General features: G+C 29.2%; 1 protein-coding gene across 1 annotated transcript; it reads left to right on the top strand.

The window, feature by feature from the left end:
* Positions 1-1,390: 1,390 nt before the first annotated feature.
* LOC103502849 (protein SIEVE ELEMENT OCCLUSION B-like) lies at positions 1,391-9,486 on the top strand. Its single transcript, XM_008466965.2, has 7 exons — positions 1,391-1,677; positions 1,799-1,897; positions 4,599-5,047; positions 6,424-6,521; positions 6,627-6,760; positions 7,311-7,784; positions 8,778-9,486. The coding sequence occupies exons 1-7, from the start codon at positions 1,450-1,452 to the stop codon at positions 9,366-9,368; spliced, it is 2,073 nt and encodes a 690-aa protein (XP_008465187.2). The 5' UTR covers positions 1,391-1,449; the 3' UTR covers positions 9,369-9,486.
* The last annotated feature ends 543 nt before the right edge of the window (positions 9,487-10,029 follow it).

The following is a 10,029-nucleotide window of genomic DNA, read 5'->3' as shown; positions in this document are numbered from 1 at the left end:
AGCCTCTCATCCACATGTCGGATAATGAGGAAATGTTTGGAAATGTAAACAACATGAAAAAGTATAAAAAAATGGGAGAAAATATGTGAAAAAATAGCTGGAATGCGAGTTAGGTCGAGACTAGCGGCTAATTGAAGGATATTTATAGAAAGGGCTCGGTGCTGCGACATTGACGAACATGCATGTGCATCATAACTTTGAAGCACTGCAGAGTTTGGTCATTCATGCAAAAGGTAGCTGAGCGTTGTGAGGTGTTGTAGTGCTAAAAGGTAGAAGCCTTTTGACTTCTTTTGCTTCCTCTTTCACCTCGGTTTGCAACGGTTTGCCTCGGTTTGCCTTGGTTGACATCGTTTAACTTTTGTATTGTCTAAATTAGCTCCAAGATGACATCAACTCCAAATTGGACCTCTCGAAAGCTATAATACAATCAAATAAGATTATAAACTCACAAAACAAGCTCGAATTAAAAGGAAATGAATAGAATATTTTATACGCTATCAACTGGTAAGCTGTAAAATGAGTCATTTGATATATCAGTGGTACTAAACATTTTGGTCTTTTATTTCGACCTACTGGTTCTCTTAATGTGATAACCTATCTAAGCTTGTAGTGCCTCTAATATTGATGATTGAAAATTTGTTGCAGCCTACAATGTGTTTTTAGGATCCAGACCTTGTCTCTTGGTTCTCGAATAAGCAAACGTAGTAGCTCGCTCCAGTATAGAGTCCAATATCGAGCTCTTGCCCACTCTGCTTTTGAAATAATTTGGACCAATAAGTTACTTGTTGAGATTGTCTATCCTTCCCCCTCTGCAGTGATTTTTTGGTGTGATAACATCAATGTTGGTGCTCTTGTGTAGTCAATCTAGTTTTTCATGCACGTACCAAGCACATCAAGAAAGATGTTCATTTTGTAAGTGATCAAATTGCTAATGGAGCCCTTGAGGTTGGCTATGTGCCTTCTGCTGATTATCTTGAGGGGGTATGCTCAATTATATTTCAAAATAAGGCATCTCAGCCTTTATTCTACTCATCGAAATATAGAACTAATTTCTTCCAAAAATATAACAAAACCTTCTTTCCTTTCTAGTTGTACATCTCAAACGCACATCTGCGTATAACTCCATAAAGTGAACTATTGAAAAAAATAAGGGAAAAAAAAGTGTATACGCATTTGACTCTGTAGAGTTTCTTTTCAGAATTTGATTTGTAGGTATTCGTGTGCTGGAAGGCATGATGGCCCCACTAAGGCAATTTATTAAAGCTCAATCTTCAAATAAATTATTCCTTGGAGAAAAACAGTGGTTTTTCTGTTGTCTTTACCTTTTATGTTATTTCCATTTTTAAAGGTTATAAATAGGGCTCTTCATGTTAAGAACACAAAACACACACAAAATAACATTATCCCTTTGGTCTCCTCAAGACAGATCTTTTAGCCTTCCACAACAACATGGCTGTCCTAGCTCCAAAAAAACCATCTACCCCAATCATCCATCCTAGGCTACAAACTCACAAGGAAGATTTGAGTTTGAAAAACTTGTCCGACGAAGCTGTTGCAGGTCATATTTATTCAAAGCATCGCGACGATGATACCATCAAAATTGATGTCGACAACTACATTTCATTTCTTCAAAGTGTCTTTTCTAATGTTCAGCAAATCAATGAAGCATCCTCTCAAGTAATACATATACAATTTGTTTGTAGTAAAAAAAATACAATTTTTTTTTATATATTTGACTGGTTTGTATTGAACTTATTACGAATTTATTTATATATGTTTATTTTGTTGTTCATTGTAGGGACATGAAGGGCGTGTGATATATTCGGAAGATCCGTATAAATCTAATGTGACGACAATTGATCCACCAGTTGATATTCTTCAGAAAGTTTCTATCAAGGTTACTTATATTACACATTATCACAAACTCATATGATCCGCACATTACTTAACCCTAATGTTACTAAATAGTTTTAAATAATTTTACAAAAGATATCAATAAATGGTTTGCATGCATTAATCTCCAAATCTCAATTTTATAAAAATGTTGATGATAACAAAAATTAAATGTGGATGTGGATGAATATTTTTTAAAACTCATAATTATAAAAATTAAAAAATACGTTTATATAATGTAAGGATAATTATTTTAAATGGCAAAACACATGAAAATATTTATAGAATATATAGTAAAATGTCATGATCTATCTTGGTAGATCGGAAAAAGACCCTAATAGAACGTAAATCTTATATCATCGTTCTAATAGTGGTCTATTATATGGTTCGCTAATAGATAGTAGGTGTGTAAGAATAACGACTCAAGTAATCTGACAACTCGGACTACGCAATCCATATTATATGGGTTGAGTTGAGTTAGTTCAAATTGTGGGTTAGGTTGGGTTAAAAATTTTAATTTTTTTCGGGTTGGATTGGGTTTTAGGTTGGAGGGTTGAAAAACTCGGTCTACCAAACTCAACCCAAATTAATATAATATATATATATATATATATATATATATATATATATATATAATTTATTTAATAAAAATTAAACAATCTAATGTGTTTCGAGAGTTTTTTTTTTCTTAACTTGTTACATATTTGATTTATGCTTGATGATTTCCTTTTACAAACATTAAAATTTAGAAAAAAATAATAACAATACAACCCGATAACGGGTTCGGTTTGTAACTTAATTCAGGTTATTTGGCTCGACAATCTAACAACTCGAAAATACGGTTTGAGTTGAGAATGTCTTCCAACCAAATCCAATTCATTTATACATTCTTAATAGATAGTGATATTTTGTTACATTTTTAATATTTTAATTTAAATTATTATATTTTGAAAGGAATGGTTGATATAATAACTAACTGCTTATGTTTCTTATTTTTAAAAAAAAACGTCTTTTCCTCCAAAATTAATTAGGAATTGAACAGTAAAAGCAAAAGAAGTTGAAAAAATCATGATAACTTGGAATGTTAGTTTCAAAAAGTTAATTATGAAGCGAAACTTTCAAGAAAAAACACTGCAATGTTTTCTTTTTCTTTGCAATGATACAAAACAAACAAGGATGAAATGGTTTCCCCCCTCAATTTTTGTCTCTTGCCTTTATGTATGTTTTCATGTTTTTTATTTTGGGAATATATACAGAATAAAATAAACTAAAATTATCGTACATTAATAAAATGTTTACCAAAATAATAAAATATTAACTAATCAATTGGTAAAATTCTTTTAAATGTCAAATCTATTCTCTAGTGGATATCATAATTATGATAAAAGATATCGTTTGATAATCTCTAATAATTATAGTAATTAATAGCACACTTCTCCGTGAAGGTTATCCTTGAAGACATCTATCAGTATAGGAACTTATAACATCTATTATAATTGCAATCATTGATAGTTGCTATCGTTGATAATTGCTATCATTAATAGCTTTTCAACTTGAGAAAATTGGAATGAAGCTCTCGTAGTGGTGATAAATAGAAAGTTACCACGGCTACATCCATCGGGTGTCTAGCAACTAATAGCAGTTATCGATGATATTCACTAGTTGTAACTATCAGTGATAGCTTTTAACATGAAAAAATCAAGAAGAATTGTGAGAAACACGGTCATTTCTCAAATCGAAAACTATTAGTGGTAGCATTTATTAGTGGTAGCTGTTATCACTATAACTGCTATAAATGGTAGCTTTTGATTTGATAATTTTAAAATTAAGCACCTAAAATTGTAGCGTTACACGTGGGTTGTTTAGTCTTCTCTTACTAATATTTTTTGTGCTATATATGCAATTGTTCTATTCTTGTACTATATATGTGAGTTATGCAAGTGGTCTTTATTTTTGAGGTGGTAAAAATACATAACACTTATTCTAAAACTAATTCCACATATAATATAACGAAAAACAATTGATAAATATTCTAAAAATTTATCAATGGTTGATCATATCAGTAATAAAAATCTATCAAGAATATTTTTTCACTAACAAAAATCCTCTTTATTTTGGTATATCAACTTTCAATATCGTATATTTAGTCTTCATATCCTCACTAAATATTTTAAAATAATAATAATTCTTATTATTTTACCAAATTCAGTGTAAAGGAAAACATCAAAACAAATAATATAAAACTAATTTTAACACTAATTAAATGTATATAAACTAAAATGAAGCAATATTCAAAGTACGTTTTTATTAAATGAAGAGCTACTGCATATGAAATCACATTGGTCCTTATAATTATGGACTTTCACATGCATATTCTTAGTAACTAAAATATTTTAGCAACATCTCCCATTTTTCTATTAAATAGAATAAGATCAATAAAAGTATTCTAATAGCTAACAAGACCAACTTTTAAGTAAGAAATTTGGTTAGTTCAACCACTATGGGTTCACTAACCAATAAATAACTAGACATCCAAACGTAACGTTGATTTGAACAGTATATGATTTTTTAGTGATCACTAACATATGTACATGTGTCAACCGAACTTATATATATATGCTTGCTTTGGCTCGAGTCAAAATATACATATTCTACAATGATAATTTACATCTTATATATTTAATTGTATTACGTTCCTATCTCAGTTGGCATTCAAGTCTCCCGGGATAGAGAAAGCTCACCAGACGACACTTGAGATTCTTGACATACTGATTATGTATCCATGGGAAGCAAAGGCAATTTTATGTCTTGCAGCATTTGGTAGTGACTATGGACTTCTATGGCACTTAAACCATCACTCTCTTTTTGACCCACTTGCTAAATCCTTAGCAAATATTCACCACTCAACTTCATTGAAAAAGCACTTGGACTCGTTCAGTTATAGACAAGTTGTTTTCAGCTCAAGGAGTCTAATCTACTTGTGCTTTGAAATCATCAAACTAATGAATCAAATAAGACTTTTCTCCAAATATGATTCCAAGGAAATTCCTGAATTGGCTTCTGCCCTTCGTCAAATTCCACTCTTTACTTATTGGGTTATACACGCTATTGTTGCTTCTTCCACTGAAATCTCCAGCTATCTCGCTGATACTGAGTAAGTTCATTCTATAAAAGCTTCATCATATCTTATTGTTTTTCTTTCATAAAAATATAGGGTTGAGTTTAACTGGAGTTGTATTTGGTTAGAATCTCAAATCCTACTAATAACTATTTTGATTAATAACTTTAAAAGGGTGTGTTTGAAATGAGAATAGGGATGAGAAAAGTTCTATATTCTAGGAAGTTGTGAACTTCCAAGTTGTTAGACCAAATGAGTGAATTTCATAACTTCTATTTTTAATTCCATGGGGTCAAAATAACACACCCTAAATTTTCACAAGTGACTTAATGTAGACCTTTTATATGTTTCTGGTTTAAAATTTGTTGTTTTTTAGCCATCCTTTTTTTACGATCTTATTTTAAAATTAATTCAATTGCTATATTAATTTTTGTTTTAATTTTATGTTAAATTTTAATGTTTAGATTAGGCACTTTCTTAAAAAAAATATTGTTGTTTAACAGGTTTGTGAGTAGTTTGGTTTACGGTTTATATATTTGTTAATTTATTTATGATGCATGTTTAGTCCTATTATATAAGAATTATATAAATGGCTATTTTTGAATTCTAATTAAAATTTCCTCAAATTTTAAAATTCTTTTAATCTAAAATTTTTCTATGGTTTTAAATAATTTCTAATTTAAATTTTCTCTATGTTTTGAAATCTATTTAATTTAAAATTTCATTGAGTATTAAAATCTTTTCTAAAACTCTTTTTAAATTGCTTAAAATTTTTCTTTAAAATTATATTTTACGTGTTTTGAATGGTTAAAAATTGATTTATTATTTTGGAATGTTTTATAATCAATTTTTTTTCTAATTAACTTAAATTATTTTTTTACTCTTAAAAAGTTCTACCATGAAATCTAGAAGATTTGGAAGAAGTCCGATTTCTTAAAATTCTTAAGGTAATAGATCACATTTGTTTGAAGTGACATGACATATATAGTATTTAGAATATAAGGTCATGTATTTGAAATCGGGTAATATTACTAGTAATACTTCTCAATGAAGGTTGATTTTTACTTATAAGCTATGAATAGTACCAACTTTCTCATTATATATAAAAGTGATTTTTCATTATCTAACATTCTTTTATTTTCCATTCAAATTCTTTTGGAAGGATTACACCATAAATATTTTTGCAACCATGGAGGATAAGTTTGAAAGAATAATAAATTTATTTAGGTCATTTTGAGTTGGTTTTATAGGAATAAGTGAAAACAGTAATAGAATCGGATGGAGGGTCTAACTTGATTTGAGTACAAAAAAATTATTTTGTTTTGAATTTTAATTGATACAACTTCTTTGTGAATTGATTTTATTTCTCTAAAGTATATATATGACTATGATTATTTCATTGACAATTTCAGGAATCAATCACCAACATATTTGAATGAATTGAATGAGAGACTCAATGCCATCCTAAACACACTTGGAGATTTCTTGAATATTTTTCGAGAACAACTAGGTCAATTATATTCTTAATTAAAGAAATGTTAATTTTCCTTAATTAAGCTTTCTATTCCTTGATTATTACTCAATCTTGACACATGCTTGATTTTCTGTTATGCAGAAGAAATTAATCTATATAGGTGGCTTATTGATCACATTGACCAGTTTCCTACTGAAATAACATTAGTCGTGTCTAAGCTGCTTGAAGGCAAGGCTAATGCTAAGCCTCTAATAAATTGTTCAACTTTCAACGAGGTTAGTCATTCATATAAATTTTCCAATCCTTGTTTTTCTAGGGCGATTACACCAAATAGCAACTTTATGTTAATAACTAAGTTTATAACGATATATATATACATATATATATATATAACTTCTTTTTAACGTGGTATTATTTGCTAATAATTAATTTGGAGCTAATTGTTATATTTTCAATTGCCACTTTTTTCTTCACTTCTTGCACATTTGGTAAAACGAGTTTTAAAAATTAGGTCTATAGTTTGGACTTGTTACTTTGGAGAAAAAAAAAACATGTCTCACCTAATAGATTTAATACACACTTGATACACGCTATATTTGATATCTTTGATGCACTTTTGATATACATTTGATATACTAAAAAGCATTATATCTGCAAAATGTGAAAAGATGTGTACCGGTCCATTTTGAATATCTCATTCTTAATTTGTCATCCGTTACCATTTTTCTTTTCTTTAAGCTTTGACAGTGATTTGAATTTTGATTTCATGGTTATATATTTTTTTCTATAATATATCGATTTCAATTGTGAAATAACTTTTAATAGGAAAGAATTGAAGATGCATTGAGAGAAAAGAATGTGATATTACTGATTTCTTCTGGATTGAGCATTTCAAATGATGATGTTAGAGCTCTGAATTTAGTGTATGAAGAGTTGAAAAGAGAGGATAATTACAAAATAGTATGGATTCCAGTCATGAATTCTCAAGCTTTTGATGAAGAAAGTCATAAAAGGTATGAGTATTTGAGGTCAACAATGAAATGGTATGCAGTGCAATATGGTACAAAAATTGCTGGATTAAGGTTTTTGGAAGAGATTTGGCAACTTAGAGATGATGCTTTAATGGTTGTTCTTGACTCAAAATCAAAACTCAAATTTTCAAATGCAATTCATTTGCTTCGTGTTTGGGGAAATAATGCCATTCCTTTTACCCTTGAGAGGGCAAATGCTTTATTGAGAAAGAATTGGCCAGAATCAACCATCGTCAAATTCACCAACCAACCAAGATTACAAAGTTGGGTATGTGATTTTTATTTTCCTTTGTCTGCATAAATTTATATGTTCTTTCCTACACACATCTCATGTTTATTTATTTATTTATTTTTGTACTAGATTTATTTATTTATTTATTTTTGTACTAGATTAATTAAACTTAGTAGTACTACATCTAATATATATATATGTCACTCACTTTTAAATTTATCTTTTGGATCTTTTAATTTTTTATAAAAGAAGTTTAATAAATCTTTCAACTTCCAATTTTATGTATCTAATAAGTCGATGAAATTCAAAATTTTAAAAGGTTAAAAGACTTCTCTATAGTCAATTTAATTTTAATTTTTTTATTTTCAAAATTTATGCCTTTTAGTTCCTTCTAAAATGTTTCAAAATATAGAAAGAGGAACTAAAATATTTAGAAATATAAAAAAAATATTATAATCTATCTGTGATAGATTGCGTTAAATCACTATGTATGTTTTTCATGATTGTGATATTTTTATTCTATTTTAATTTATAAATATATTGTGAGAAATATTATCATTTAAAATAATTTTTTTTTCAAATATTCTATTATAACTTTGCACTATACTAAAGGATTGAGAAATCAAAAAATTGAATTTCTAATCAAATTAAAAAAAAAAAAAAAAAAAAGAAAGAAAATCATAACTATTTTTAGAATTTCCTAATTTTGGCTTGAATTTTTTAAAATCTAAATTAAAAGTGAATGACAAACCATTGAATCAACCGATGGTTCTGGTGCTTATAAACTTAGTTTAAAAAAAAAAAAAAAACAAGGACCAAATGTATCTGACAAATTTAAAATAAAATTTAACTTTCAACTTTACTTATAACATGTCTATAAAATGGGAAAAAAAAGTTAAATAGGTTGTGGTTTATTGGACAAAAATATTAAAAACATACAAAAGCATATTAGACAACAATTGAAATTTTGTGAAGGAATTATGTTTGGTATGATATGTGACTAAACTCAGTACTTCCGATTTGATTTAGATTGATCAAGGAAAGACAATTTTATTCTATGGAGGAAAAGACATTGATTGGATCCAAAAATTTGAAGAAAAAGTAGTGGACATCAAGAACGACAGATCAATGAGAGACAATGGCATTACATTCGAGATTGTACCTGTAGGAATAAACAAAACAACAACAAAAGGAGAAGACAACAACAGTAATATGTCTCGTTTTTGGATAACACAATGGGGATTTTTCATAATAAAAAGTCAATTGACAGGATCAAGTGCAAGTGAAACAACAGAGGACATCCTACGACTAATTTCGTATGAAAATGAGAATGGTTGGGCCATTCTTGCAGTTGGGTCAGCTCCATTGGTTGTGGCTCGTGGAAACCTGGTTTTGGGAGTGTTTGAAGATTTAAATGCATGGAAAAAGAATTTGAATTTAAAGGGTTTTCCTAATAGTTTCAAAGATTATTTTGATGAGTTGGCTTCAAGGACTCATCAATGTGAGAAAGTAATTCTTCCTGGATTTAGTGGATGGATTCCTATGATTGTGAATTGTCCCGAGTGTCCTCGTTTCATGGAGACGGGTATTAATTTCAATTGCTGCCATGGTCGAGATTAACTTAACAAATGAGAAGATAAAAGTTTTTATAAGCTTGAGGGAAGCTCTTGCAACTGCCCTAATATGTTATGTATTATTCTACTAATAATTAAATAATGAGGTTGTTGTTCTATCTTCATATATATATATATATATACATATGCCTATCTATTGTTAGGTAATGTGGGTTTTACCGTATCAAAATCTTGTAATTTTCTATACTACTAAATATATATAAAATACTACAATTACTATTATTATTACTATTATTGTACTTGATAGTGTGTCCCCATTTAGCTTCTTTTTCATTGCCTGATCAAAATCTAATGCGGTGTTAGTTATAACGAGCATGCATGATCATCAATACCTTTTAGGACAGCTGGTTTGGAATGAATAACTTTTCATTAATTTATATATATGTGAGATCCCGGTAAGATTATATACACGTGACAAGACTTGACTATGCGATGAGATTGCTATGCAATGGAAGCTGGCGATTGGATAAATTGCAAAGTAACCTGCATGTTGCATCTAGCTACGCAATAAGAAAGTTTACACGATGAACTCTTATGCAATATGAGCTTCCCTCACCTTGGAGTAGGTGACGCCATCCTTCTATAAGAAGGTCGATGAGCTGATTGATCTTGCCGCCCAATTTAATTTAAGATAAAGAGGTGACAGT

The sequence above is a fragment of the Cucumis melo genome, chromosome 5 (genome assembly GCF_025177605.1).
Source record: "Cucumis melo cultivar AY chromosome 5, USDA_Cmelo_AY_1.0, whole genome shotgun sequence".
NCBI classification, from domain to species: Eukaryota; Viridiplantae; Streptophyta; class Magnoliopsida; order Cucurbitales; family Cucurbitaceae; genus Cucumis; species Cucumis melo.
The sequence above is the reverse complement of the archived record's forward strand: the minus strand, read 5'-3'. Positions and strand labels throughout refer to the sequence as shown.

Excerpts from the sequence above, each read along its gene's own strand:
- LOC103502849 (XM_008466965.2), top strand. The coding sequence starts at position 1,450 with ATGGCTGTCCTAGCTCCAAAAAAACCATCTACCCCAATCATCCATCCT. Across the intron at positions 6,761-7,310 it reads ATTGTTCAACTTTCAACGAG|GAAAGAATTGAAGATGCATT; the intron begins GTTAGTCATTCA and ends AACTTTTAATAG. Across the intron at positions 7,785-8,777 it reads AACCAAGATTACAAAGTTGG|ATTGATCAAGGAAAGACAAT; the intron begins GTATGTGATTTT and ends GATTTGATTTAG.